A 25,024-nucleotide genomic window follows, 5' to 3' on the forward strand; every position below is an offset into this window, starting at 1 on the left:
GTCAGTTGCATGGTGACATCATGGGTACATGCACTACTCTAATGAAAGACGGTACTATTGTGACCTGGAATGCCAAGCAAAGATGTGTTGCATCGCGTCACTGTTTGAACAATGTAGAAATTAGTGCACTTTTTTTTCCTGTTGTAGCACGAATGCTTGGGTTATGCGTGTATACAAGTAGCTAGCGAGAAAAAAACTTCTCAGAGATCAATTCTTCGAGAAAAAAAGTGTACATACAGCTACAATTTGGCTACAATATCTCGAGTGTCCTGATGTCCATCATGTCCTGAACAGAAGCTGCGTCTTTGACTTGTGCAATAATATCATGGTCTGACGCGATTCTCTTGTATTCTCCGCCGCGCTGCTGTGCTAGCAGAAATGCGCTAAAAGGCTGTCCAAGGCAAACAATCAATCGCAATGCACAGTCGCTCAATTCCGAGTCAACCAAGCCCTGTCCTCCAGGAGACCCGCCAGGAGAATTCTGGGACGAAGACTCAGGTTGGGGCCAATCCTCCACGATCTGCGTATCATCTGCAAAGTCAGGCAGCTCGACGAGACGACGATCCCAGGGACGGACGAGCAAGAATGATTGTCGAGCGGGCCTTGCACGCGAGAACTGGGGCAGCTTGTCATCCGTGGTGATCAGTAGGTCGTGAAGCCCGTCTGCCTTGACTTCATACGTGGAAGATGTCTCCTGGTCTTGAAGAGGCCTTCGTTTGACTGCTGTGACAGGGAATACGATGCATGGCAGATGGAGACGGCGGTTTGCAAAACGTGGAGCGTTCAGGTAGTCGAGTTTGCTATACAATTCCAGAGCCAACTCTACAACCACATTGGCTTGCAGCGAGGAGACAGACATCTGTATCTCATTTTCAGATAGAGGTGGCGGCGTAGACGGTGGAGCTTCGTATGGGGTGATGTCGGCTGGCAGACAGCTGTTGAACTCGGACGATGTTCCGACCCAGTCCAGGGCGCTAATGTCGCCCGACTGAGCTATGATCTCCTGCAAGAGCCGTCCGAGCGCATTCTGCTTCTTCTCACCATACATCACAGGTAGCTGGACACCGAAGATACCAAACAATGAGTATGCGATGTCTTCCTGCAGCGTGGTGACACGCGTCGACGCCCATTGAAGCTTCCCTCGGGCATCTGTCATCCCCGGATGGAATGCAACGAGGGCCTTCGCATCTATTCCTGTCGCATCCTCCAACTCCTCCATGATTGCGGCAGACTCCTTGTGGTTGGAAGAGCGGTCGTCAAGGTACAAAGTCCAATCATTTTGGTAGAAGAGGATGGATTTCGGAGCCAGGAATTCTGGCACAGTCCATCCTCGCGTGTTCCATACACTCCTTGCTAGTGCTCCAGATGCAGATGAAGGCGGAACATCCGACAGGTAGACCATCGTGAGTGCTGAGTTACGATACCAGAGAAACATGGAATTGAGCGATTTTTGGACCTCGACATTGTTAGTCTGATCGATGCAACACGTATCCGTCCATCCCCAGCGAAAACCCGCTTCCCGAGCGGTTTTGCAGAATGACTGCAACTTTACGATGCCGCCAACTGGACTCAAGTCGTAGATCACCTTGTCCTGGACGTCGTGCAGCATTGGCTCCACATCTCCCCACCTATGTGACAGCATGACGCAATGGAAGTATGTGGCCACCACGTCTTTAATGCGCTCCTTTCGAAGGTCTGCATACATTACTGTTGATGATAGAAGTTCTTTGTATGCTATGCTCGCTCTGAAAGCATTGATTTGCGCTTCTCGATCGCACAAGCGCCCATTGGAGGTATTAAATAGACGAAGCGGGGCGTCGTCGAGTAAAGCGTGAATGACCTTGCGAATGGCACCTTCTGCTTCGGATTGACTGACGTACTGCTGCCGCAGCTCTGGACGAATAGTCAAGACCGTGATGCATGTGTGATTCTCGGCTTACGTCGTATATGCATGTTAGAAGAAGCGGAAGCATGTTCCAACTTGGAGAGCATGACCTGGGAAGCCTCGGTGGCTTCATCATAGCGTTGTGCGCCATGAAGCGCTGCATGCTTCAATTGGTATCCAAGGTGAGATGAAGGGTTGAGTTCGATAACCTAGGTATCACCAAAATAAGCATTCGGTACGAAATGATAGATGTCATTGCACCTTTTGCGCATCGAGAACCGCATCCTCCCATAGCAATTTTCCCAATTTCGCCTTGCAGCGGTTTGCAAAGATAGTGTCGGTTGCCAAATCGAGGTCGATCGCCACTGAGTACAGATCGATAGCGCTGTCATAATCGCCCGCGGCGAGGGCAGTATCTCCCTTTGCAGGGAGGGCAGTAACTCCGTTGTCAGAATAGAGCGCGCTGCAATCGTGCTGGAAAGCTGAGTGGAATGCGGATGAGCATTTAGTCCGGTGATATTATTAAGACTTGCCAGTGGACCAATCAAGGTAGCTCGCCTTCGTGGTTTCGTCACTCTGGTTCATCACGTATCGGTATGATAGGAGGGCTTCTGGAACTCTACCTGCGCGAAGGAGCGCATTGCACCGGTTCTGGTGTGCGGTTTGCCACAAGGACTTGAGGTCCCACCCAAATAGCTGCACGAAGCACATAGCTAAGCGTGAGAACAAGACTTTCTCAGTCGCATCGCGATCAACGTACCACCACAAAGACATCATATTTAGAATAGATGGCCGATGAACATGAGAAGGGGATTATATTGACAGCGACAGTGAAGTGGTCAACAGCTTCGTTGTGACGCGTGGCATCTAAGGCACTGGTTCCCAGTTGCACGTGCAGATAAGCCTGATATCCGCACAGATCAGTGTCAACGCATGAATGTAGACTTGACTGAGTCAATAACACTCACTTCTACGATACCACAGGCAAGAGTATCGGCATTAGGAAAAGTGGCAGCTAGCTCTTGGACGCGCAGAATTGCCTCGTCAGGTTGGTTTGCATCAAAAATGGCGATGGCCTGACAGTCGTCATGAAGGAGGAAGTATGTAAGACAAAATTAACGAACCTTAATCAAGAGCAAAAGATGAGTGGTATTCGAATCTCCGTCGACGAACATGAACGCGAGGTCAAATGCTTTCATCGCATCCTGGAACTGCCTTTTCCCGTAAAGGGCGATGCCCTTGGAAATACAGCCTGTCAACGAGGGCTGAATGCTCATACTCTATGTCACCATATAAATTAGCTTATTATAACGAGGTCATGATGGGATAGCGTATCTCACCTGAAGCGCGTCATGAAGCGCGCGGTCCCAGTCGGATTTTCTCGCCCTAATAAACGAGCGATTTGCATAGGCATTGTAGTCACTACCATCAATGTTAATCTCTTTTGTTAACATATCGTCGGCAGTAGGCAAGTCCCCAGTTGTGCATGCATTGCACACTGTCTTGTCTATGGCGAGGATCTGCGTCACGCACGGTCACATGGCGTTATAAGAGTTGAGGAAGGACGCGTACCTCGGAATCAGATACTTGAGCCTTGGCATCAAGATTTAGGTGTAATTGCATGAAGACGAGCACACGGGAAATCAACAGAAACTCACGTTGTTTGTCACCTGCTCCTCTGAAGCGTCCTCCGACAATGCATCCTTGGACGAGATGAGATGACGAAGGGAGGGGAAATGAACAGGAACTTACTTCTGATGTCTGTTCCTTGGGAGTGGCCTCCAGCAAAGCGTCATCGGGTACTGCCCACTTTAAGACCTTCGAATCTTGGCCTCCGCTTAGGATGTACTTGCCATCCACGGAGAAGGTGACACGGTACACGCTGTATGAGTGCTTCAGTATGGCGACGGTTCGCCGATCCGAGAGCCGCCAAAGGCGGACATGGGTGTCATCAGATGCAGAGGCAACAAGTGTGCCAGTAGGGTTCACCGCAATGGAGTAAATAGGTTTGGTATGCCCTCTCCAGTGACAACCAACCTGTTTCCAGGTCGATGAATCCCACTCGAGTACGCTGGGATTTGACTTAGATCCTGATGATAGAAGCCGTGTGCCATCAGGCGTCCATGTGAGTGAGTAGTTCCATGCTTTAGCACCAGCGTGACCCTTGAAATTTGCGATGCGCTCCCTTGTGCCTGGATTCCATATTTGGATTTCGCTCACTGTTGCGATGGCAAGATGTTGACCAGACGGGGAATATCAAACACAGTTGACTTCTGCACTGCAATTGATTGGATTTTCTTGAACCTGCCATGTCTCTGTGCTCCACAGCTCCGTTGTGGTGTCCAATGAACCACTCGCGAGCACTGCGCAATCTGGAGAAAAGTTAAGCGAGCATATCCGTTTGGAGTGGACTTTGATGGGTTGGATGAGAGATTCGCCGTCTCTGTTCCATGCGATGAGCTCTCCGCTGTCATCACCGCTTGCTATCAATTGCCCGTCTCTTGATATCGCAACTGCTCGCACTCCACCGCGATGCCCCTCCATTTTCTTCAACACAACGCCGTCTTCTAAGTTCCACAGACAAAGCGTCTTGTCGTACGAGCCCGTCACCATACGACGTCCATCAGGGAAGACTTTGACTGCGAGAATCTTTCTTTTGTGACCTTCAAATGTTTGACAGGGTGTGGTCATTCGAATGATGGGCTGTGCTGCTTTCGCCATTCTGTTGCAGGACCCAGGTTGGGGGTGTTCAACACAATCAACTTGCTGAAGCTGCTAGTAGGGCTTGTGGGTGTCTTGATATAAGCTGCAGAGGTACGTATACCGGGCGTTTGTACTCCTTCACAGCCTTGATCTGCATCGTGTCTACGCCCAGAACTAGGTTGGCTGCCTTTAAATCTATATTTATCCCAACGGCTGTAACCCGGTTGTTGTAAGTATCTGTTTTGCTCGATGATTTCTCTGTACAGGCTTTACTTCATGGCTCACCATGGAGTCTCGTGTAATAGTAACATCGATCGCCTTCGATCTTCCAAGGCAGCATGACTTTTGTCCTGCTCATGTTAGAGCGCTACACTAGCGCACCTTCTGACCTGTTCAAAACGTCACGCCTGCGGTAACCGGTCCGTCGTCCCTCCTAACCTTCTTTTGTGAAACTGACATGCATTTGGTTTACTGTACTTTTATCTCATGCATCCTGTTGACTTGTAAAATCTGCAGGTGTATGGGCTGTAGCGGAAGGGTCTTGCTCCCTGTGTTGGCTAGTTCTGATGAGAGCTGGCCTTGTGGAGTTGGATTGTGATGCACTTCTCGCGCGTTGTTCCGAATGTCTGTTTTACCCTGAACTTAATGATATGCATTGCGCTCATAAACAGTGGCACCGATCCTGCGGTCTCTCTCCCAGGCCGGGCAGACCGCCATTTTTTTTTAGCATTGCTGCACCCTCTGGGAATGTGATGAGATGGGAATATTGAAGACTTTTGGATCTTCTAGGCCCAACCAGGATCTGTTATTGATCAACATTGTGCAAGGCTGAAGATCAATCTTGAAGTCATCGCCGATATACATCATCATTACATGATCTTAAGTGTTTTATCACAATGTAGAATTCTGCTACTTGGTGCATTTTCTAACATGTACATTCTCGTGACCAGCATAGACGGGCTTCTTGACGAACGCTATAGCCTGGTGTCCCTTTTTCTCATCGGGTGGTGGCATTCGTATCGTCTGCGTCTCCAATAGCTAGGTCCCTTGGCGGGAAGCCACTGTGTCGAGTTCTGAGCGACCAGCTCTGAAGTAGCAAGAGATAAAGCTGTGCTCATCGAGCGCTCATCAAAGTGGCCGATAGGTCCCAGAGTCTGCCAAGACTCTGAGTACTTACATGGACTTCTGTCTTCTTAGACGATCTTGTGCCTTGCTGTACCAAGAAGTTCGGCCAGTGATAAGTAGAACACACAGCTCCACGTGTAAGCATGCTTTCTTCTTTGCCGATGAACGAACAGAAAGTCAGGCAGTTTCATTCAACAGCCCTAGATGATATGAAAAATCAAATTGTTCTCTGGTTGTTCTCTGGCATCAGAAATGTCAAAACGTCTCTCTGACGGAGAATCGAATTCCGCTTTCCCGTGGACTGCTTTCTGACAGGCGGGTGTACTGATCGATATACTATCAGAGATAAAAATTGGCGGATGTCAGTGGTCACTGGTCACTGCCCATAAGTAATACAGTATTTGTGCATGTTTACAAGCACCTTCGGTTACTAGCAAGGACAAACAAGCAATGAGGCAGCCTGAGTTTGAATTTGAAAAGAGACGATGCTCCTTCGGATGAGCAGAACGCGGTAAGGCTGCTGAGGCGCTCGTGGAGAAGACCATTGGACGCTGGTTACGAGATGATACGCGTCAGATAAAATACACCCAAGGAGGCGGTTCAGTAATCGAAGTAGCAGAATTCTACATTGTAATAAAACATCGAAGGTCCTGCACATTTGGCCTTCAATATTCAATATCGAGCCCTACGATATATTAATCGATGGCAGATCCTGACATGACCTAGAGCATTCCAAACTGCTCAATATTCACATTGAACACACTCTCAAGAGGTGCTGATAAACGTTGATCTCCACGGTCTATCGGGAAAGAGCCCGCTCAAGCTCTATCGGACTGTTCACGAATGTAAAGCGTGTTATAGAAAAACAATCCGCATGAACGAGATGATAGTATGGTGAGCTAAAATGGATGTCAGACGAAAGAAGGCGAGCAGGGGGAACAATATACCACAGATGTTATTTGATGTCAAAATCCGGACAGATCGGATGGAAAGCTAGAATAGCACTGCGATACGAACAGAACACGATTCGTGCAGCCCCGCAGGACTGAGGGCGAATGGTGATAGCATGAAATGAGGACTGGACTGCTGTAGATTTGGCGCGGAGAATTACATGTGGAAATCTGCGGTGGCGTAGTTCGACCTTTTTGCAGAGGCGCATGGAGTGAAACCAACTTCAAGACGTACAGAAAGACATGCAGGATCATCGATAACCTGGCTACACCCTTTGAAAGAAAATATGAAGGTTTGACTCTTGCCAGCAAACAGCTTGGGCGTCTAACGAGACACGAGGCAGATTGTGGCAGTGAGGCAGGCCAAACACACAACTTAGAGCAAGACACCCACGATCCCTACAACAAGTCCACCTCGACGGTGCCTGACACTATCAGGCTTTACCAGAATGGCAGAAGGGCAGCTCGTCATTCCAAGGACCATACCCCTTCGAGCGTTTGAAAGTGAGGAATACAGATGGCCGAAACAACTCGCTGTTTTCCCCGATGGTCGACGTATGGTGACGTGCTCCGGAACTACGCTTTTGCTGTGGGACTTGAGGGACGGAATTATTGTAAAGAAAATGGAGGGGAATATCGGCGTATTGGAGACTATGGCAGTGTCACGAGACGGACAATTTATAGCAGGGGGTAGTAACGGAGAGCTTTGCGCCTGGGACGGAGACACTGGCGAGTGCCTCATTGCACAAGTCATCAAGACCAACTGCAACACGCTGGATTTTTCACCAGATGGTGCATTTCTGGCGAGCGGTTCATGGGACTGTACGACTAAGCTGTGGAACACAGAAACGTGGCAATTGCAAGGAAATCCAATCGATTGTGGTCATCCAGTCCACTGCCTTCGGTATTCGCCGGATGGTGAATTTCTCGCCATCGCAACATCCAAGGATATCCAAATATGGAATCCAAGCATGAGCTCGGAATGCATCACAAACTTCAAGGGTCACGCTGCATTCGATTCAGCGGAGAACTTGTCACTCGTGTGGACGCCCGATGGCACGCGGCTTCTCTCAGTGGGCTCTGACAAAGATCACATCATACTAGAGTGGGATTCATCGACCTGGAAGCAGGTTGGAGATCCTTGGATAGGCCATACTGACCGAATCAATGACATTGTCGTGAACCCTGCTGGGACTCTCGTCGCCTCCGCATCTAATGACTGCTATGTCCACCTCTGGCGGCTCCCAGATCGACGAGTCACAGCATCATTCAGGGCCCCGCGTTCCTACAGTGTGGGCTTTGTCACCTTCTCTACGGATGGCAAACGCATCCTCAGCGGAGATATGAGTGGCAAGATATGCGAGTGGCCAGTACCCGAGGATGCTTTACCTGATTCCAAGGCATGTCTCCACATGTTACTGTTAAGATCAAATGCTTCATACACATTCTAGATCCTCGCTAACATGACAACCCGCTATGCACGCATAACTGGAGGCTTGCCACAGATTCTAGCTATAAATGTGACAGCCCACGACGCATGCATAGATGGGGACTTGCATAACGCTGAAGAGTTGCTGACACAAGAGATTGACGCTGATGACAACAATTACATTTCCTATGCCAATCGCTCCTTTGTCATGGCGAGAAAACCCGACTGGGACCGTGCGCTTCATGATGCACTGAAGGTGAGATAAGGATGACCCTCTTTCAGACGAGCTAACTTTCATGGCGACATAGTCTGTCGGCATACAGCCCTCCTTGACAGGCTATATCTCCATGGGTGTTGCCCTTTGCGGAAAAAGGCACTTCCAGGATGCGATGCAAGCATTCGACCTCGCGTTCATGTTCACGGACAGAAATTCGAAGACCACTCATCTCCTTCTCTTGATCAAGGTACGTCAAATTTGTCTCGCACGCTCCCTACTAAAATATGATTTACAGGCCATTGCCCTATTCAATGGAAATCGACCTGACGATGCAATCCTCCGCGTCCAACAGCTAGCTGCTGCTTGCCCCAAAGCCGATATTCTCGGTTGTCGTATCGTGGAAGTAAATATCATGCACTCAACAATCCAGCTTCGTCCGTTGACACTGATATTGAACTTCGCACACCAGGTTTATCTACGATTCCAGATCAACGCCTTGGATAGCGCGCGTCCCAACGAAGCTGCTGACCACTTCACTGCCGCTGTCAACGCCATCGCTAGCTCATCATTATCCAACATTCGTTCTCATTACGAGCTTTTTGTTGTGGTACGTGGACATGATGCAATTGAAACTACTTTTATTTCACGCCCAACTGCGTGCTTTGTCCAGCTCTTCGGCTGGAACCTCGAATCATTATGGCAAATTGCAAATCAGAAACGGTGTCACGCATTGCTTCGCGCAGGTAGACTTGGAGAAGCTATCGAATCGTACCGAAACATGATGGATATGAGTGATGAAATCATGAAGGCCAGCTGCCTTGACTGGTCCACCGGCAAGTCTTCAGGAATATTGTCACCAGGCTGCGATCCTCACCCGCGCTTCACTCAGCTTTTAAACGAGATTGTAGTGCACTCTATGCTGCCGATGGAGTTGCTGACCTTGCTGCGAGTGGAGACGCTGCCCTCGCCGCGAGTGATTACGACAGAGCCATTGAGTTATATTCGGTGGCGATTGACTTGGATTCTGCGAGCGATACTATCTTTTCCAATCGCAGTAAGGCGAAGTTAGAAAAAGGGCTATGGGTGGATGCGCTTGTTGATGCGCAAAAGGTACAGCGTCAGCTGTATCTATTGCTTCTTACTCATCGCTCATTTTGGCGAAACGTAGGTCGTCGAACTCAACCCTTCATCCTATGTTGGATACAAGTTGAAGCACGCAGCGCTCAATGGCGCTCAACGCTATGATGAAGCGATCGAGGTTCATCAGATCATGCTCTCCAAACTGGAGGATGATCCTGACACGCAAATACAAAGTAAGCACCGAATGATACATACTCGACATGGTTGACTCTATTTCCAGAGCTGCGACAGAAGTATATCTCTGCGTTAGAAGTAGAAGGTGCTGTTCGAAAAATTTTCGAGGCTCAAATGGAAAATGCCCCGCCCCGTCTACTTAATACCTATTCTGGGCGCTTATGCAATCGAGAGGCGCAGATGAATGACTTCAAGACGAGCATGGAGTACAAGGAGCTTTTGTCGTCAACAGTAACACATGTAGACCTCCAAACGGGGCGCATCCAAGATGTGGTGATGTCATACTTCTGTTGGGCCATGCTATCCCATAGGTGGGAAGGGAAGGAGCCCCTGCTGCACAACATCCAAGACAAGATTGTGTACGACTTAAACCCTGGTGGCGGGTTCGCGAAATTACAGTCATTCTGTAAAGTTGCTCGGGATGCGGGGTATCGCTGGGCGTGGATGGATACATGTTGCATCGACCAGAGTAACAACGTCGAGCTCCAAGAATCGGTCAACTCCATGTTTGTCTGGTATCGCCACTCAGCCCTCACGATCGTCTACCTGTCGGATGTACTGCCTTCATCCAAACCTGGCGCATTGGCACAGAGCGCGTGGAACAGCAGAGGGTGGACGGTTCAAGAATTTCTGGCTCCCAATATCGTTCTCTTTTACCAGAAAAATTGGACTCTATATCTCGATGACTGCTCTCCAAACCACAAGGACTCCGTTGCGATCATGCAGGAGTTGGGAGATGCGACGGGCATAGATGCACGGGCACTCGTCGCCTTCCATCCAGGGATGAACGGCGCCCGAGAGAAACTCCAATGGGTATCGACACGTGTCACCACGTTGCAAGAAGACATTGCATACTCATTATTCGGCATCTTCGGTGTCCACTTACCCGTCATTTATGGCGAGAAGAAGCACAATGCGCTCGGGCGGCTCTTGCAGGAGGTCATCGCGCAGTCGGGTGACATCAGTGCCCTGGATTGGATTGGTAAATCATCTGAGTTCAACAGCTGTCTGCCAGCCGACATCACTTCCTACGAAGACCCACCATGCAAACTCCCATCTATGCTATCTGCAGATGAGATGCAGACATCTGTCTCCTCGCTGCGACATGCTGGGGCTGTCGGGTTGGCTTCGAAATTGTACAGCACACTTGACTCCCTGAGCGCTCCCCGTTTTGCAAACCGCCGGCTTCATCTCCCTTGCATCGCATTCTCTGTCAAACAAGTCAGACGGCAGCCTCGTCAAGGCCAGGAGACATATACTACGTATGAAGTCAAGGCAGATGGGCTTCGTGACTTGCTGATCACCACAGAAGACAAGCTAGTTCAGTTCTCGCAGGCAAGACCCATTCCGCAGACATTCTTGCTTGTTCTTCCGTGGAATCGCTCTCTCCTCGAGCTGCCCGACTTTGCGGAACTGCCTGACTCTGCGGAGCCGTCCCATTCTCTAGATGAGTCTCAGAGCATGGAAGATTATTCAACCCCGCTCGAGTCTCCTTTACATGATTCGTCCATGTCGTCTGCAGAAAAAGGGACGGATGATTCAGAATCTCACTCGCGAGCGTTGCGATTGATTGTTCGCCTTGGACAGCCGTTTGGCGCATTTTTACTAGCGCAGCAGCGCGGCGGAGAATACAAGAGAATCGCGTCAGACCACGATATCATTGCACAAGCTAAAGATGTGGCTTCTGTTAACGGTATGATGAATGTCAGGACTTTTGAAATACTGTAGTTGTATGAGCATCTGCGAGGAATTTTCAATTTTACGTCGACAGTTACCTTTACGATACCGCACATATACGGTTGACTTGCTCATAATGCATAGCGTCGGGACCCCTCCAATACCTATGCAATAAGAGATTTATGCATGACTGGATCTGTGACACTAGCCAAAAGTGTGACTATGCAAAATACCCACGAAGTAAAAAATGAATGTAACGTAGTCTGCCTCTTACACTAATTACCGGTACCCTTCAAATCGGCACTCCGTAAATGACCTCTGAATGCTCGAAGTAACTTCGGAAGCTCGAGTGACCCCTCCCCATCCCACATTTCAATGCAGGCACCTTCATTCGTGCATACGGGGCAGGTTTCTCGCCCACGAGACGCTTAGAGACAGGCATAATGTGTTATTATTATTACAGTTGTCCCTCGTTAGCTTATACTTATATTGCATATTGGATTGTCGCGAGAATGTGGACTGAAGTTAGTCGGTACATATACACCACACCACTATAATAGCAACCTTACAAGCATATCTATGTCTGTGGACCCTGCATTATGAGAAAGTCAACTGTACCCCCAACTTGTACCCGGATTTACCACACGCTATGTAGCTCACTAGTGACCACGGGAAACGACTTGGTGAGAGTATGATTATACGCATAGTAGTACGCACCGCCCGTTAAAAGTGAGTTTGGATTCATTGAAGTAGTGCATGCATGCATGATCTCATCAATTAGTATATACTCGGTATACAACTCGTTTCATACATGAAAACGAACGGCTCAATTCATTCCTCCAAACTTCTCATCTCAAGATCCTGACTATGCTCCGGATGGTGAAAACGCATCGTCTCCTGTTCCTTCTGGTCATCCGACTTACTATGGTTCAGATGACGTCCATGTGAATGATGCTCCCGAAAACTGATTACGAGCCGAGGGACGAGCACAGAGCTTTGGTTTTGCGTGTACGCTGTGACCACGGCAAAGTAAGTAGACTGTCAGGAGGTTCGATCAGCTTGCTACGGTTGTTCAAGTGAAAGGCGGACGCACATCTTGTGGCTGGCCCCATACACTGATCATAAATATGACTGTGCTGATCACGTTTCTGTGGAAAAGACACGTCATGGAATGGTGAGCACGGTGAGCAATGGCATGCCTCACAGTAAGAAGTAGAGTATGCTATCTTGCACGAGAATTTTCATGAATTCGTTCACTTGCCACCGATGCAGCATTTGTCGCATTTCTAGCGCATGCTGGGTGAAGCGGCCGACGGCAAGTGCGAATTGCAAAACAGAGGTGCAGAGCCCAAATATATCGTATGCCAGCGGGAGACTGGAGGCTGTGTTGACGCTCGGGCCGCACACGTTGATGCCTGATAGGACGAACTCGGTGGCTTGTGTACAGTAAGTTATCATCAGCGTACTAACAGCATGTGCTCACCAGAAATACCACTTTTGGGACCTAGCACAGTGACGCCCACTGCGATCCCCAGTCCGGCGGTAGCAAGGAAGAATGTAGTTAACAGAGCCAAGACTGTTCTGGACTGCATGTACATGGCATAGATGCGCATCGACATAATGGCTAGACCGTATCATTGAGTTGCCAAGTAAGAATATAAGCAGTTCATCGTACCCTGAGATGTCATTTGAAAAACAAAACTTCCCCAGTTTTCAAAACGGTCAATGGCAACGCCTGCGAATTCATCAAATTGGGTGTTAGAATCAACAACACGAGTGAAGACAGACTTACATCTGCAATAATCAGCGCGAGTTGTCAAGTCAAGTCAGTACAATGGTAAAGAACATACGCCTGTGACATGACGGATGAGCGTGATCTCAAGCAAATTTACAGCGATCTCACTGAAGGTGACATGTATATGTTTGCATTGACTGGACATGAAAAGATGATGAGCATTTGCCACCTGGCGAAGATGATAAATTTAGAAAACTGACAGACGAAATAATTCCTGGAAGAAAAACACGCTGAGCAGACTCCTCGGATCACATACATTATACACGCACAACGCAAGTATCATTCCAAGGTAGCGAACCTGTACAAATTCCGATCACAGAACTGTCAAGTGGCAACAGTGCGAGCGCCGAACTTACGTACCACTACGTATAGGCTCGACATGATGGACCACTGTGCCCTCTGTCGGCAGTGAGAAAAACAAGCTGCTTAATGCACTAGCTCATGGGCTCACCCAGATGTGGTTGACCTAGAAAATCGAGTTGTGATAATGATTCACTTCCTTTGGGAAGAAATCCTACCTCGCGCGTGAATAAGAGTGCTTTGTTTCAGGAGTGTGATTAGACGACATTCAAGCCCTATGATTCAACGTCGATACACTTACAATAATCATGCCACACGACGGCGACGGCAGCAACTAACAGACAATTAGATACCTTAAAGGAAAGGGGGAGACAAGTAGCACTTACTGCTGCAGAAATTGCTTAGCTGAACGGCCTGCAAGGTCGGCCACCAGTCTGGTGAATTGTCCACAACAACGCCGCTCATGATATTTCGGTGGGTCAAAATACGAGGTTGCCCACCGATTTTTATGTCTTCTCTGTCAACGACTGTCGGACAGCATTTGGAAAACTTATCATCATATCTGTCAAACATATAATTCTTGCTCCGCGTTGTCTGCGCGCATTGCACTCTACGGGGGTAAAACGAAACCCAAAGCCAAGATTTGATGGGCTGGAATATGCTGGATTATGACTGTTGCAGGGTCGCATATGATTGTCGTGAAATCCTTCACGTCATCGCCTGCGTTCAAGGGGAAAGACGTGAAGAAAGTCATCTTAGATGACACAGATTCCAAGCTAGAAGATCCTGATCCGGGCAGGCATTTATGTGATCCGGTGTCCAGTGTACTGCCCTTTTGTGATTGTGATCCATCAGCGGCTGGTTACAGTGGCACCACGGCCCGCAACCTATGACAAGAACAGCCAGTTCTTTCCAACAAGCCATCATGATCGATTGATCCATGTCAGTTTTCTGGAAGAACGTGGAGTGTCTGCGTTGGTGACCAGTACTGGACGGTAGAGCTGTAAAGAATCTGAAGTTGGTAGACTGGGAAGTGTCGACACAGTATGAAATGGGTCCTTTCATTCATTAAATGCGATTCTTCTCCCTTTGCAGTCACGCTCGAGGCGTACTTGCTATTTCCACGACATCGAAGATGGATTGTTACATAGTGGTCTGATGAGAGAACTACTACTTCAATAAAACTTTTCGGCTGTCCCCGAGTGCTGATCAAAGTACTTTCGGTTAGTTTTTCGCAGGTGCTATGCTGGTTAGCAACTCTGAGGTCATCGAGCATATGATAAGATAAGTGATCAATCAATGACGAGTTAAACGTTAAACTTGCGTGCTTATCAAAAAGCATAGTAAGCAAGCCAGAATTCTCACTCAGCCTCATAGTATGTGTGAAGACTGACCTTAATCTGCCACAATACAACTATAAAGCCATCTCCCATTGGGGGTCAGCGGTCCCTTCATCCGGCCCGTATACTACCATGTCGATCCCTCCATTCGATACCACCGCCTACTCGACCTACACCCAGCCACCTAATCCATCATGGACATATGGTCAGAGAATCGACACCACCCCTGCCGGAAAAGCCTGGGTCGCAGGCGAATCCGCTGGGTGGAAGGTCTATAACACAGCAGAAACAGACAAGGCGTACGTTCTCCTCCACCTCGATCTATTGTTCGTTCAGCATCATGATCGCGATCTCTAGGGATATGTACAAGCTCCTGATTTCAGGCATCGTACCACGCCCCATCGCATTCGTGTCCACGATCAGCGAAGAGGGCGTAGAGAATCTTTCGCCGTTCAGGTAAGACGCACGTCCGTTATCTAACACGCTCTGCTTACCCAGATCGCACCATTAGTTGGTTCAACACAGTGAGCAGTACACAAAAATGTCTTCTCTCAGGTCATGAATGCCTTCCCATAGGTCACCAACTCCCCACCTATCATCTCTTTCGCATGCGTCCACAGCGGCCCGGGCCGCCTAAAAGATACGACTACGAACGTGTTGAACAGCCAAGGGTTCACCGTGAACATCATTAGCGAGCCGTTCATTGAGAACGCAAATGCAACTGCCATAGACGCCCCTCCTGACTTCGATGAGTGGTCTATCAGCGGTCTGACAAAGGAAAAATGCGTATGTGTGCACATGTATAACATTATATCTGCGCTAATAACCAGGCATTCAGGTGCACGTAAAAGCCTCCCGCGTCAAGGAAAGCGCGTTTAGCATGGAGTGCGAGGTATTTTCATTTACTACTATATCCGCTTGCTCCATGACCATGCTGCTTCCCGACAGCTCTACAAATCCATAGATATCACCCACCCCGTCACAGGCGAGCACAACAGCACGCTCATCCTTGCACACGTCAAGTACATCCACGTCCGCAAAGACGTCCTCACAGACAAAGGTGTCGTCGACCTCACAAAGTTCAAGCCTGTCGCGCGTTTGGGCGACATCTCATATGCCCGCATTGGAGATGCATACAGGATCGCCCGCCCATCATGGGCACAGGAGGAGGCCAGGATACAGGACGCGTTGGCGTCGCTATGAAATAGAACGAAAGGGTGACATGTCATTTCTTGGTAACATACCTGATAATAGAGTAACATTACTAGATCATCAGATGGGCAGCAGATATTATCAGCACCGCCGGCACGGGAGCAGCCATCCAACTAAGTATTTCTCATACCTAAGAGCATTCCTCATAAGTAATGATTAGTAAGGCTCGTCCAGCCAGTGACGAGCGCCCGCATTGGATAATGACTAAGCAGCGCTACTTCTCCCAGTCGTTCCTTGAACCTTCTAAATAACTACAACTACGCAATGAAGAAAAACAGCACTGGCGGCCTTCTTGTTGCACATGGCTTCGTCCGATCTGTGTGCATATTTTATCTGCCCTCTGAGGCTCTCACAGACACGCTGTGAGACAACGTGGCACCGACTCGGACATCGTCTTGCAATTTCTTTCCACGCCGACTTACCTTCAAGTTCTCTGAGAATGTGTTCTTTTACTTCCCAGTACCAGCGTGTAAACGGCTTGGCGATTTCACAGCGTAGCAATTGTAATCAAACTTCTGACGGTAAGTACTAAGTAGTGGGCTTCATACTACTAGTACATATTAACGACTAACGTTCTTACCTTTGCGGCAATTCAATCAGCATCGTAATGGGCAGTCTTGATGAAGACTCTGTAAATTTGCGATTCGTGGTTGTTTATAGGTCTCCAACTTATTCGCACGTGCGATCAACGGACGATGCTGTTGATTTTGGCAGGAGTACATTAAGTATCTTTGTGATCTGGGCCCAGACTAGGCTGTTATCGCAAGCTCCGTAAGCCTGACGACACTCATCAAGGAACATTATCTTTCGAGCACTGGAACTGGTGATTATCGGCCGGTGGCTGCATTTTCAGATAGGAAGAAGTTGTGGTTTTTGATTTGCTACCAGCTCTTTGATTCTGGGATTCGGAGGCTAAGCGTCATGTGTTAGTTCTGATGTTTAGATTCCGACACTACCGGGGCTTCAACAATTGACTCGTCGAGACGCTCTTTTTGAATGCAATATTATCGGCGTATCGCGATAATTCATGCGTGGAGATCTCTATGTTCTGCCTCCTCTGCTCAAATTGAACGACGCAGTAGTTTCTGTAGTCATTGTGCTTATCATATCTGTATTCACGGCAAGTAATTGGACTGATCGCTGCTGTACCTTGACGTTGATTGTCACTGAAGGTGTCCTATGTAACATGCAAGTGGCAACGCGCCGAGATCATATTTCCGACTATTGATGCCTACATCAACTTGTTCTGCATAGCATACTGGCAGTCTCGCATGCTTCTCATTTTGCATCAAAGTAACCGTGGAGCAAACACTGCTGACTCGGGAGATTTCAACGTTCCAACTCGCATAGCCTGATTCTCTTTTCGGGATTATCTTGAATTTCCCGTCCGGTGTACATTTTTATCTCCGCATTTGGGAAATACGGTGCCGCTATCAGTCCCACGAGACCTACTGCTGATTTCCACTCTCAATCTGTACAGTCTTATTATTTAAAGCTCACACGACAAATTCAAACCATGTAAATATATAAGAGCGAGGCCCGCAGTCGCTTCTCCGAAGAGGGTGGAATGGACACGCCGCTAATCAATACAGGAATTCAGACGGCGAAGGTAAGAATATTTGAATATGTTCTCCGGACGAGGTTGGCTGATTGCGACTACTCTAGTATTGCAATGGTACGTGGACTTCATACAGGGGTTGTTTCAATTTTGATCTTGGAAATGCGTAGTGGCTGGCCTAGGGGTTTTGGTAGGTCGAAAAGCCATGGTGAAACAGTATACCCTCTCATGCTTCATAGATTTTTGACTATTTTTTAACCCTGGAACGTGAAGTGAGTATTTCTCCATCGCGTGTCAAACACCCCTTGATAACGGTACAAGGTTCGGTGGACATGGACCAGGCGCTGGAATATCAGCCGTGTTATTTTTGTGATTTCACGCTACATGCCATTTGCAGCTGCTGGCATGACTTCATATGGTGAGTGCCTATCTGTATCTCCTGGTACGTGATACCGAATGGTAGCAATTAGCTGCTATTGCTACACGAGCAAACGAGGATGTTAGTGTGTATGCTTCTATGGCTATTGCATGAACTGATGAACACCGATATACAGTGCAATAACTTCAGCTCGGCTTCAAATGGTGATCAACATCCTGAGCAGCCAACATCTTGTTACTAATTCCTACGGCAGCAATCCACATCATCAGTATCGTCGCTGCTGAAGGTTCGCTTCATGTCTGGGTGTCGTCTGGGCCTGAAATTTATCGCGGTTTAAGGTCTTTTGATCATTCGTACATATGCATTCTGGCAATACAACAAAAAGTTCTTGGCAGTGTTATTGGTCTTGGCATCAGTGCGTCGGTCTGGGCTTGTACTCATCGTCTATTGATATCGTAAATTAGATTTGTATAGCGTGTGCTGTCAGTATCACACAAGTTGCCAATAACCCATCGTCAAGTGCGTCTTCCTTGTTCTTCTTTCATCATAGACAACAACTTGAACCCTTATTTCAAAGATTCCCCAACAAGTGACTGCACTTTTCAAGCGGATCGCAGCAGTGCCATTCAATACGGCTTTCTCGTGGCCTACCAACTGTGTAAGGATATCTTGTTCAGTCCCATCTTAGCGCCATTTCCCAATCCCATCCACAGTGCTGATGTCTTGCATGGTGTTCAAGAGATATCGAGACTACAGAGATTCCGACAGCCGTCTCGTGAAGGTCATCTTCAAGGGCGCCATGCGATATATGACTGCCATGATTTGTGCGATGAGCCTTTGTTCGATATGTCATCTCCAGTGCTGAAGCCGCTCCTTTAAGTTGTTTCTGTGGTCAATATAGTGATTACGTCTGCGGTGCCGGTAAGTTGCTTGCGCTCATATGCTCCTACAACATTTTTACTGATCTGAGGAAGATATCGTATGACATGACAATGGACGTGTGCGTAGCAATTCGTTCAGGATGGTATGATGAAATAACTGATGCCCTATGGCAGGCCACAAGTTGTGCTTCACAGTGTGTTGGCATCCCGTGTGCTTTTTAGTTTGCGCGAAAGTGACCAAGAGGAAAGGGAGGGGGTGGCATTCATGACGTCCACATTTCGTCCGGACCAAATACACGCTTCACCTGAGCTTGATTGATTAACTCATGGTCCCAATTAGCATGTATTCATAGCGTAGAAGAGAGATCATCGATCAAGGGTCACCAAAGTGGAGAAGAGTGTCTTGAAGCATGTCCATCTGACGCTATGTCTGTTCACAAGATCTTCATTTCCCAGGTATCCGAGTGTGTGATGTAATGATGAAGGGATAAAGGCCTACGGCGATGCGGCGTGTCAGTCTACTTATCCCTATAATAGAGATATTAAGCACACATCGCCGCCGGATGTCGTCTAGCCCCTAATATCGAGCAGTCGCCGGATAACCTCGAACGGTTGAGCTTTCCAAATTCCGCGATCTGTTGAAGCAGGATGTCATACTGGAGGACACTTCATACTAGCCTTTGTACCATCTTGCCTCTTCGATCTATATTAGCTCTCACCATCGCAGTGCCTTCTATCATCGTTATCAGAATCCTAAATGCCACACCATCTAGACAGTGACATCCGTCCTGGTTTGCACGGTCGGGGGGAACATACCATTTACTTCATCGACGCGCCCGTTGTGAATTACACGTCGTTCCGCCCAAAGGGGCTTGTACAATGTAACATAAAGGATAATAATATATGGTAAGACCTGTGTGCAGTAACCCGCGGCCGCTAGGGCGACCCTCTCCACGAGCCACAATGCGTAACCAAGTTCGACAAATTTTCATGAAGTCGAAGCTCGATTGGAACTGCCGCGTTTGGACTCAGAGTCATACATGAGGTTGCGGATAACCTGCTCTGATTGCTTTCGACGTGCACGTATCGAGGGTGATGCATTTGGATCATCAGGGAGCGAAGTGATACAAGCCTGTGCGGAGAACTGCATCCCAAGGCGTTCCAGATCGGCCTTGTTCTCCATCCACCAATTATCCATGTCATTGGGGTAACCTTCCAATCCGGTGACCACAGAAGCGACTGGCACGCCGCCTGGACCAGCTGTGGAGCCGACGATATCAGTGAACAATTGATAATCCCTTACCAATGCACTCTGTGGCGTCGTTCCTCTCATACAATATAGGAGAAGATGCACCCCACCGTCCCTGTGCAGCTTTTTATATGACCTTTTGAGTTTCCATTTTGCAATAAGCCTCCGACAGAAACACATCGATGCAATCGAGGAAATTTCCCAAAGTTTGAAGTGGCACCCTCCAAGGTTAACATCGTTTGCATGTTTTAGCCTGGAATGAGCTGCGTCTGGCAATGTATCGGCCGGATTTTTCTCGTTAATCAATCTAATGATGGAACTTTTTCCAACTCCAGTCCCCCCGAACAGTAACACATTCAAAGGACCCTTGACAAATGGGAATATGAGTACATGTGAAACAGTGCAACAATAAGCACTCACCATCGTTGAGACTCCGGGGCGGGGATGGAGTGGGTCGTAGTGATCCTGAGAACCAACTGGTTGTTGTGCACCGACTGGTGGATCTGGTACAACGAGCATGTCCTTGTGAGAGTAAGAATTCGGCCCTGCACGAAGAGACAAGTCATAAATGAGCCCACCTCATCCTCGGGTGGATGCGTCACTTCAACAGCTAGTTGCATTGCACTAACCGGTGGACCTGGTACGACGGTCATGTCCTGTGAGAGCAAGAGTTCGGCCCCGCACGAAGAGACAAATCACAAACGAGCCCACCTCATTCTCGGGGGGATGCGTCCACTTCAACGGCTGGTTGTGTTGACACAACCGGTGGATCTGGTACGACGGTCATGTCCTGTGAGAGCAAGAGTTTCGGCCCCAGCACGAAGAGACAAATCATAAATGAGCCCACCTCATTCTCGGGTGGATGCGTCGCTTTAACATCTGGTTGTGTTGCACCACCGGTGGACTGGTACGATGGTCATGTACCTGCGAGGGCAAGAGTTCGGCCCCGCACGAAGAGACAAATCATAATGAGCCCACCTCATTCTCGGGTGGATGCGTCGCTTTAACATCTGGTTGTGTTGCACCAACCGGTGGACCTGGTACGATGGTCATGTCCTGCGAGGGCAAGAGTTCGGCCCCGCACGAAGAGACAAATCATAAATGAGCCCACCTCATTCTCTGGTGGATGCGTCGCTTTAACATCTGGTTGTATTGCATCAACCAGTGGATCTGTACGATGTTCATGTCCTGTGAGAGCAAGAGTTCGGCCCCGCACGAAGAGACAAATCATAAATGAACCCACCTCATCCTCGGGTGGAGACGTCACTTCAATAGCTGGCTGTGTTGCACCAACCGGTGGATTTGCGAGGGCGGGCATGTCCTGAGAGAGTAAGACTTTGGTCCTGCACGAGGAGACAGGTCATGGATGAACCCACCTCAGGCCCGGGTGGATTCATCACACCAACAGCTGGTTGCTCTGCAACCGCCAATAGGTCTGGATCTGGTACGACGGTATCGTCCTATGAGAGAGAATTCGGTCCTGCACGAGGAGACAAGTCATAATTTATAAATGAACCCACCTCATGCTCGGGCGGATGCGTTGCTTCAATAGATAGTTGCATTGCACCAATTGGTGGATCTGCCACGACAGGCATGTCCTGTGAGAGTAAAAAATTGGCCCTGCACAAAGAGACAAGTTATAAACGAGATCACCTCGTGCTCGTGTGGATCCGTCGCTTCGACAGCTGGTTGCGTTGCACCAACCGGTGGATCTGCTCCGACGGGTATGTCCTGTGAGAGTAAGAATTCGGTCCTGCACGAAGAGACAAGTCATGAACGAACCCACCTCATGCTCGGGTAGATTATATGTCACTTCAACAGCCAGTTTCTGTGCACCAACAGCTGGACCTAGTACGATGGGCATGTCCTGTGAGAGTAAGAATTCGGCCATGCACGACCAGACAGGTCACGAATGAACCCACTTCATGCTCGGGTGAATGCGTCACTCCGATAGCTGGTTTCTGTGCACCAACCAGCAGTGGACCCGGTACGATAGTCATGTCCTGTGAGAGTAAGAATTCGGCCACGCACGACGGGACAGGTCATAAATGAACCCTACAGTAATAACATCTACTGGTTGACTCGGAATAGACTTCTGAGTTTAATGTATCAGGATTTTGCCAGCGCGAGATATATGGACCGCCGAACCTGCAAGAAATTGATACCGATTTGATTGAGGGATTCAAGGACTTCTGTAGACTCCGGACGATCCACCGGCGCCCATGACCAGCAACTTTGGATTAAGTTCCAGATACAATCAGGGATGTTCTGGGGACGTGTGGGAGTGGCCTTTTTCGACAGCTGAATGGATATTTGACTTGAATTTTGGCCCTTCCATGGCATATCCCCCGGGATGATCTGGTGGAGAAGGCTTAGATTTGGTATAGAAAGACACAAGAGATCGCACCAAGAACATGATACTACCAAGGGAATAGATATCACTCATGAAAGTCGGGCGGGCGGGCGGAGATTCAGGCAGGAATTCGGGCTGAATATCACTTCTGGAAATCGGTCGTGCGGGATCGCGTATTCCCATGACTTCGGGCGCACGCCATCGAGAGTTTAAATCACGTGCCACAGTCGTAAGCCCTAGTTGCAATTTTGGTTCCTCCATAACTGCGGCGAGACCAAAATCTGTGAGACGGGGATTTCCAGAGCCATCGATCAGTACATTTCCCTGAGACTTACAAATTAGTACGACATATACAAAGAGACAACCATACATACGGGGTGAAGGTCTCCGTGGATGACCTTCTCCGAGTGAACTGGACAAGCATCAATAACTGAACAGCGCCTAGATAAAAATCGACAAACGATAATTGAACGCCGCTGGCGACGCCCTTGGCCTAAGTAGTAGCATGTGAATCGATGAACACTTATTTAATGTGATTGATGTGAATGAGGGACTCACCAAATCCAATACAACTCCAGCAGGAGTATCAGTAAGGGTCGTGGCTCGTGTCTTGAGGTATTCAAGTTATGTCCCGGAAGGCATCCATTCCGAAACGAGACTCCATAACGGCTCGGATTCGAATATTGCGATGCCAAGTAGCGGCACAATATAAGTCGATCCAGACTTGCTGAGCTTAAACCACACAGTGAGTTCCCGAAGCATAGCCTACATAGACCACATAGTGGAGTGAAGTGTCATTTGAGTCTGCACACTCCAATTAGCAGACTTACGGTCTGAAGTTTCTTCACATCTCTGTTAGGATCATTCAAGAATATCTTCACTGCAACCTGGTAGATATTAGATTGACTAGCTCGGGTGCTCGGACATCGGACGATCACAGACCTTCATTTTGCCTTCGTTGATGGTACTCTGATGAACACGGCCAAAGGATCCCAATGCCATTGGGTGGAGGAGAGGCTGTTTGATTTGAGACGTGAAGTCGGTAACTTTGAGGTCCCCTACAAGCACATTTCCCTCCATAGCGGGGACGTGAATGCTGAGCGCTGTTCTACGAGTGATCTTGTACGATGAGATAAAAAGTTATGCATGCAGTTGCTAGTACTTGCGTTTATAAGAAGGGGACTTCCATGCCGCACATTATAAGCATTGATTACCACGAGTTAAGGACTCTACTCGTGGTTACTAGGTGTTAGGTAGAGTCGTGACTACATGCTATGGACCTATGGTGCTGTCCGCATACACAGAGTTCACATAACACACTTGTCGCGTGCGAACCAACAAAACACCAGGCCGCAAGAGATGAAGGAACGAGCCAAAGATGCGTGTCATGTCAAGGCAGTCATGGAGCTCAATACAGTACTGTAGTACTAGTAGTATGTTTCTGTTTCCGTAAATTACATACTAGAGTCGGGCGTTGCCGAAACACCTTAGGTAACTTAATCGATGCCCTCCTATAGGGGTGCGTTCAACACATGTAGGCCCCTGCCTCCCTATCATTTGCCACTAGTACTTGCTGCTGTTTTCAGCTGTCACCAGCTTCTTGCACCTTGCAACGTCGCCGCGGCTGTGGTGCATAATCAGCGCTACAACTGTATGAGCGCGTTTCCCTGCAGCACGGTGGTGATCCATTCCTGGTGTCCCCCTCTATGTAGTAATAGATGCACATGTATGTTCCGGGGCCTGCAGTGCACACGAGCGCGCCCAGCCTCGTTTTCTCACTGTTATGCCCTGGTACCCTGGAATCTTCCCTATACACACCTTCTCCTCGTTGTCCAGCGCCATCACACAAAATGCGCGCTAGAACCACAGCTCTCGGCAGCCTGTCCCCACCCGGGCCACCAGCCACACCCACTGCCTTGCCTCCACACCAACCTGTGCTACCTCCGTCACCCCTTGCTGACTATTGTAGCTTGGCGCCGTCTTCCGCGGCCTTAGTGCACCGCCCCCTGCCACTCGCCACATCAAACCATGGGATGCCTAGGGCAATCCTTATCGTCCGTGATGTCTCACCTTTGTTCTAACCAATCTCTCAAATTTTAGAGAGCGAAAATGCACTCAAAGCCAGAGAGCAAATAAGGAAAGGGTCGAGAAGTTCCTGTAGATGCTTTGATCAAATGTTACATGTGGGTAAAAGACGGAGTAACTGCACTGCTTCATCACAAGGCGAATGGGCAAATTCTTTGGAATCGCTTTTAGAGCTGCGAGTGTATACCGAGTACATGGTTACACAGCGCCTCGAATGTTTTGCATCGTACCCACATCTTGCTTCTTGTGCCCGTACGGGTAGTAGGCGTTATAATAGACATTTCACCTGCGCCTGGTCGCTAGTGCATGCGAGACGCAAGTCGGAACGACAAAGAGACGAAAATCGGGGAATGAATGCAGTAGACGTTCCCTCAATATTGGGTGTTTGCAGGAGGTAGGAGAACACAACTGGGAGAGCAGCAGCGCAAGTGCACACGTTTCACGTGTGGGACGTAAGCGACGCTTACAACCGAGAACAGTTAAAATCATGTTAGAATGATATTGAGGGTAATAGAGCGCATCATTAGAAGATTCATGGAGGACAGCAAGCGGATAAAGATCAAAATTTAGGA

General features: G+C 48.6%; 7 protein-coding genes and 1 pseudogene across 8 annotated transcripts; 3 read left to right on the forward strand and 5 right to left on the reverse strand.

The window, feature by feature from the left end:
• Nucleotides 1–5,977: 5,977 nt before the first annotated feature.
• EDB91DRAFT_t95 lies at nucleotides 5,978–6,059 on the reverse strand (annotated as a pseudogene). Its single transcript has one exon. The product of its transcript is annotated as a tRNA-OTHER (tRNA).
• Nucleotides 6,060–10,565: 4,506 nt separating this feature from the next.
• EDB91DRAFT_1152917 (uncharacterized protein) lies at nucleotides 10,566–11,324 on the forward strand (the record flags this gene model as incomplete). Its single annotated transcript, XM_041319500.1, has 1 exon — nucleotides 10,566–11,324. A coding segment is annotated over exon 1 (642 nt), but the record flags the coding sequence as incomplete, so codon positions are not given.
• A 731-nt stretch (nucleotides 11,325–12,055) lies between these two features.
• EDB91DRAFT_704498 (uncharacterized protein) lies at nucleotides 12,056–14,024 on the reverse strand. The gene is made up of 12 exons (XM_041328151.1): nucleotides 13,782–14,024; nucleotides 13,697–13,729; nucleotides 13,547–13,633; nucleotides 13,456–13,494; nucleotides 13,365–13,393; nucleotides 13,296–13,309; nucleotides 13,204–13,232; nucleotides 12,976–13,035; nucleotides 12,784–12,924; nucleotides 12,505–12,736; nucleotides 12,394–12,448; nucleotides 12,056–12,338 (listed from the first exon to the last, which is right to left on the reverse strand). The coding sequence occupies exons 1-12, from the start codon at nucleotides 13,966–13,968 to the stop codon at nucleotides 12,132–12,134; spliced, it is 1,113 nt and encodes a 370-aa protein (XP_041173764.1). The 5' UTR covers nucleotides 13,969–14,024; the 3' UTR covers nucleotides 12,056–12,131.
• Nucleotides 14,025–14,867: 843 nt separating this feature from the next.
• Nucleotides 14,868–15,938, forward strand: EDB91DRAFT_1058385 (uncharacterized protein; the record flags this gene model as incomplete). The annotated part of the gene is made up of 6 exons (XM_041314155.1): nucleotides 14,868–15,034; nucleotides 15,093–15,191; nucleotides 15,247–15,259; nucleotides 15,312–15,521; nucleotides 15,574–15,627; nucleotides 15,684–15,938. 6 exons carry the CDS (start codon nucleotides 14,868–14,870, stop codon nucleotides 15,936–15,938), a joined length of 798 nt encoding a protein of 265 aa, XP_041173765.1.
• Nucleotides 15,939–17,212: 1,274 nt separating this feature from the next.
• EDB91DRAFT_1152945 (uncharacterized protein) lies at nucleotides 17,213–19,385 on the forward strand. The gene is made up of 15 exons (XM_041319501.1): nucleotides 17,213–17,556; nucleotides 17,613–17,622; nucleotides 17,676–17,695; nucleotides 17,745–17,777; nucleotides 17,827–17,923; nucleotides 17,976–18,004; nucleotides 18,060–18,087; nucleotides 18,138–18,170; nucleotides 18,223–18,299; nucleotides 18,349–18,403; nucleotides 18,462–18,542; nucleotides 18,598–18,708; nucleotides 18,765–18,805; nucleotides 18,859–18,884; nucleotides 18,940–19,385. The coding sequence occupies exons 1-15, from the start codon at nucleotides 17,515–17,517 to the stop codon at nucleotides 19,082–19,084; spliced, it is 828 nt and encodes a 275-aa protein (XP_041173766.1). The 5' UTR covers nucleotides 17,213–17,514; the 3' UTR covers nucleotides 19,085–19,385.
• A 152-nt stretch (nucleotides 19,386–19,537) lies between these two features.
• EDB91DRAFT_1152948 (uncharacterized protein) lies at nucleotides 19,538–21,158 on the reverse strand. The gene is made up of 6 exons (XM_041319502.1): nucleotides 21,126–21,158; nucleotides 20,993–21,070; nucleotides 20,751–20,804; nucleotides 20,593–20,670; nucleotides 20,435–20,536; nucleotides 19,538–20,380 (listed from the first exon to the last, which is right to left on the reverse strand). The coding sequence occupies exons 2-6, from the start codon at nucleotides 21,065–21,067 to the stop codon at nucleotides 19,754–19,756; spliced, it is 936 nt and encodes a 311-aa protein (XP_041173767.1). The 5' UTR covers nucleotides 21,068–21,070; nucleotides 21,126–21,158; the 3' UTR covers nucleotides 19,538–19,753.
• EDB91DRAFT_704736 (uncharacterized protein) lies at nucleotides 21,073–22,014 on the reverse strand. Its single transcript, XM_041328152.1, has 5 exons — nucleotides 21,801–22,014; nucleotides 21,668–21,745; nucleotides 21,535–21,612; nucleotides 21,258–21,474; nucleotides 21,073–21,202 (listed from the first exon to the last, which is right to left on the reverse strand). The coding sequence occupies exons 1-4, from the start codon at nucleotides 21,903–21,905 to the stop codon at nucleotides 21,283–21,285; spliced, it is 453 nt and encodes a 150-aa protein (XP_041173768.1). The 5' UTR covers nucleotides 21,906–22,014; the 3' UTR covers nucleotides 21,073–21,202; nucleotides 21,258–21,282.
• A 109-nt stretch (nucleotides 22,015–22,123) lies between these two features.
• Nucleotides 22,124–22,739, reverse strand: EDB91DRAFT_1058361 (kinase-like domain-containing protein; the record flags this gene model as incomplete). The annotated part of the gene is made up of 2 exons (XM_041314153.1): nucleotides 22,124–22,372; nucleotides 22,422–22,739. 2 exons carry the CDS (start codon nucleotides 22,737–22,739, stop codon nucleotides 22,124–22,126), a joined length of 567 nt encoding a protein of 188 aa, XP_041173769.1.
• Between the last annotated feature and the right edge of the window lie 2,285 nt (nucleotides 22,740–25,024).

Source organism: Suillus paluster, assembly GCF_016628075.1.
Source record: "Suillus paluster strain FC165 chromosome Unknown EDB91scaffold_60, whole genome shotgun sequence".
NCBI classification, from domain to species: Eukaryota; Fungi; Basidiomycota; class Agaricomycetes; order Boletales; family Suillaceae; genus Suillus; species Suillus paluster.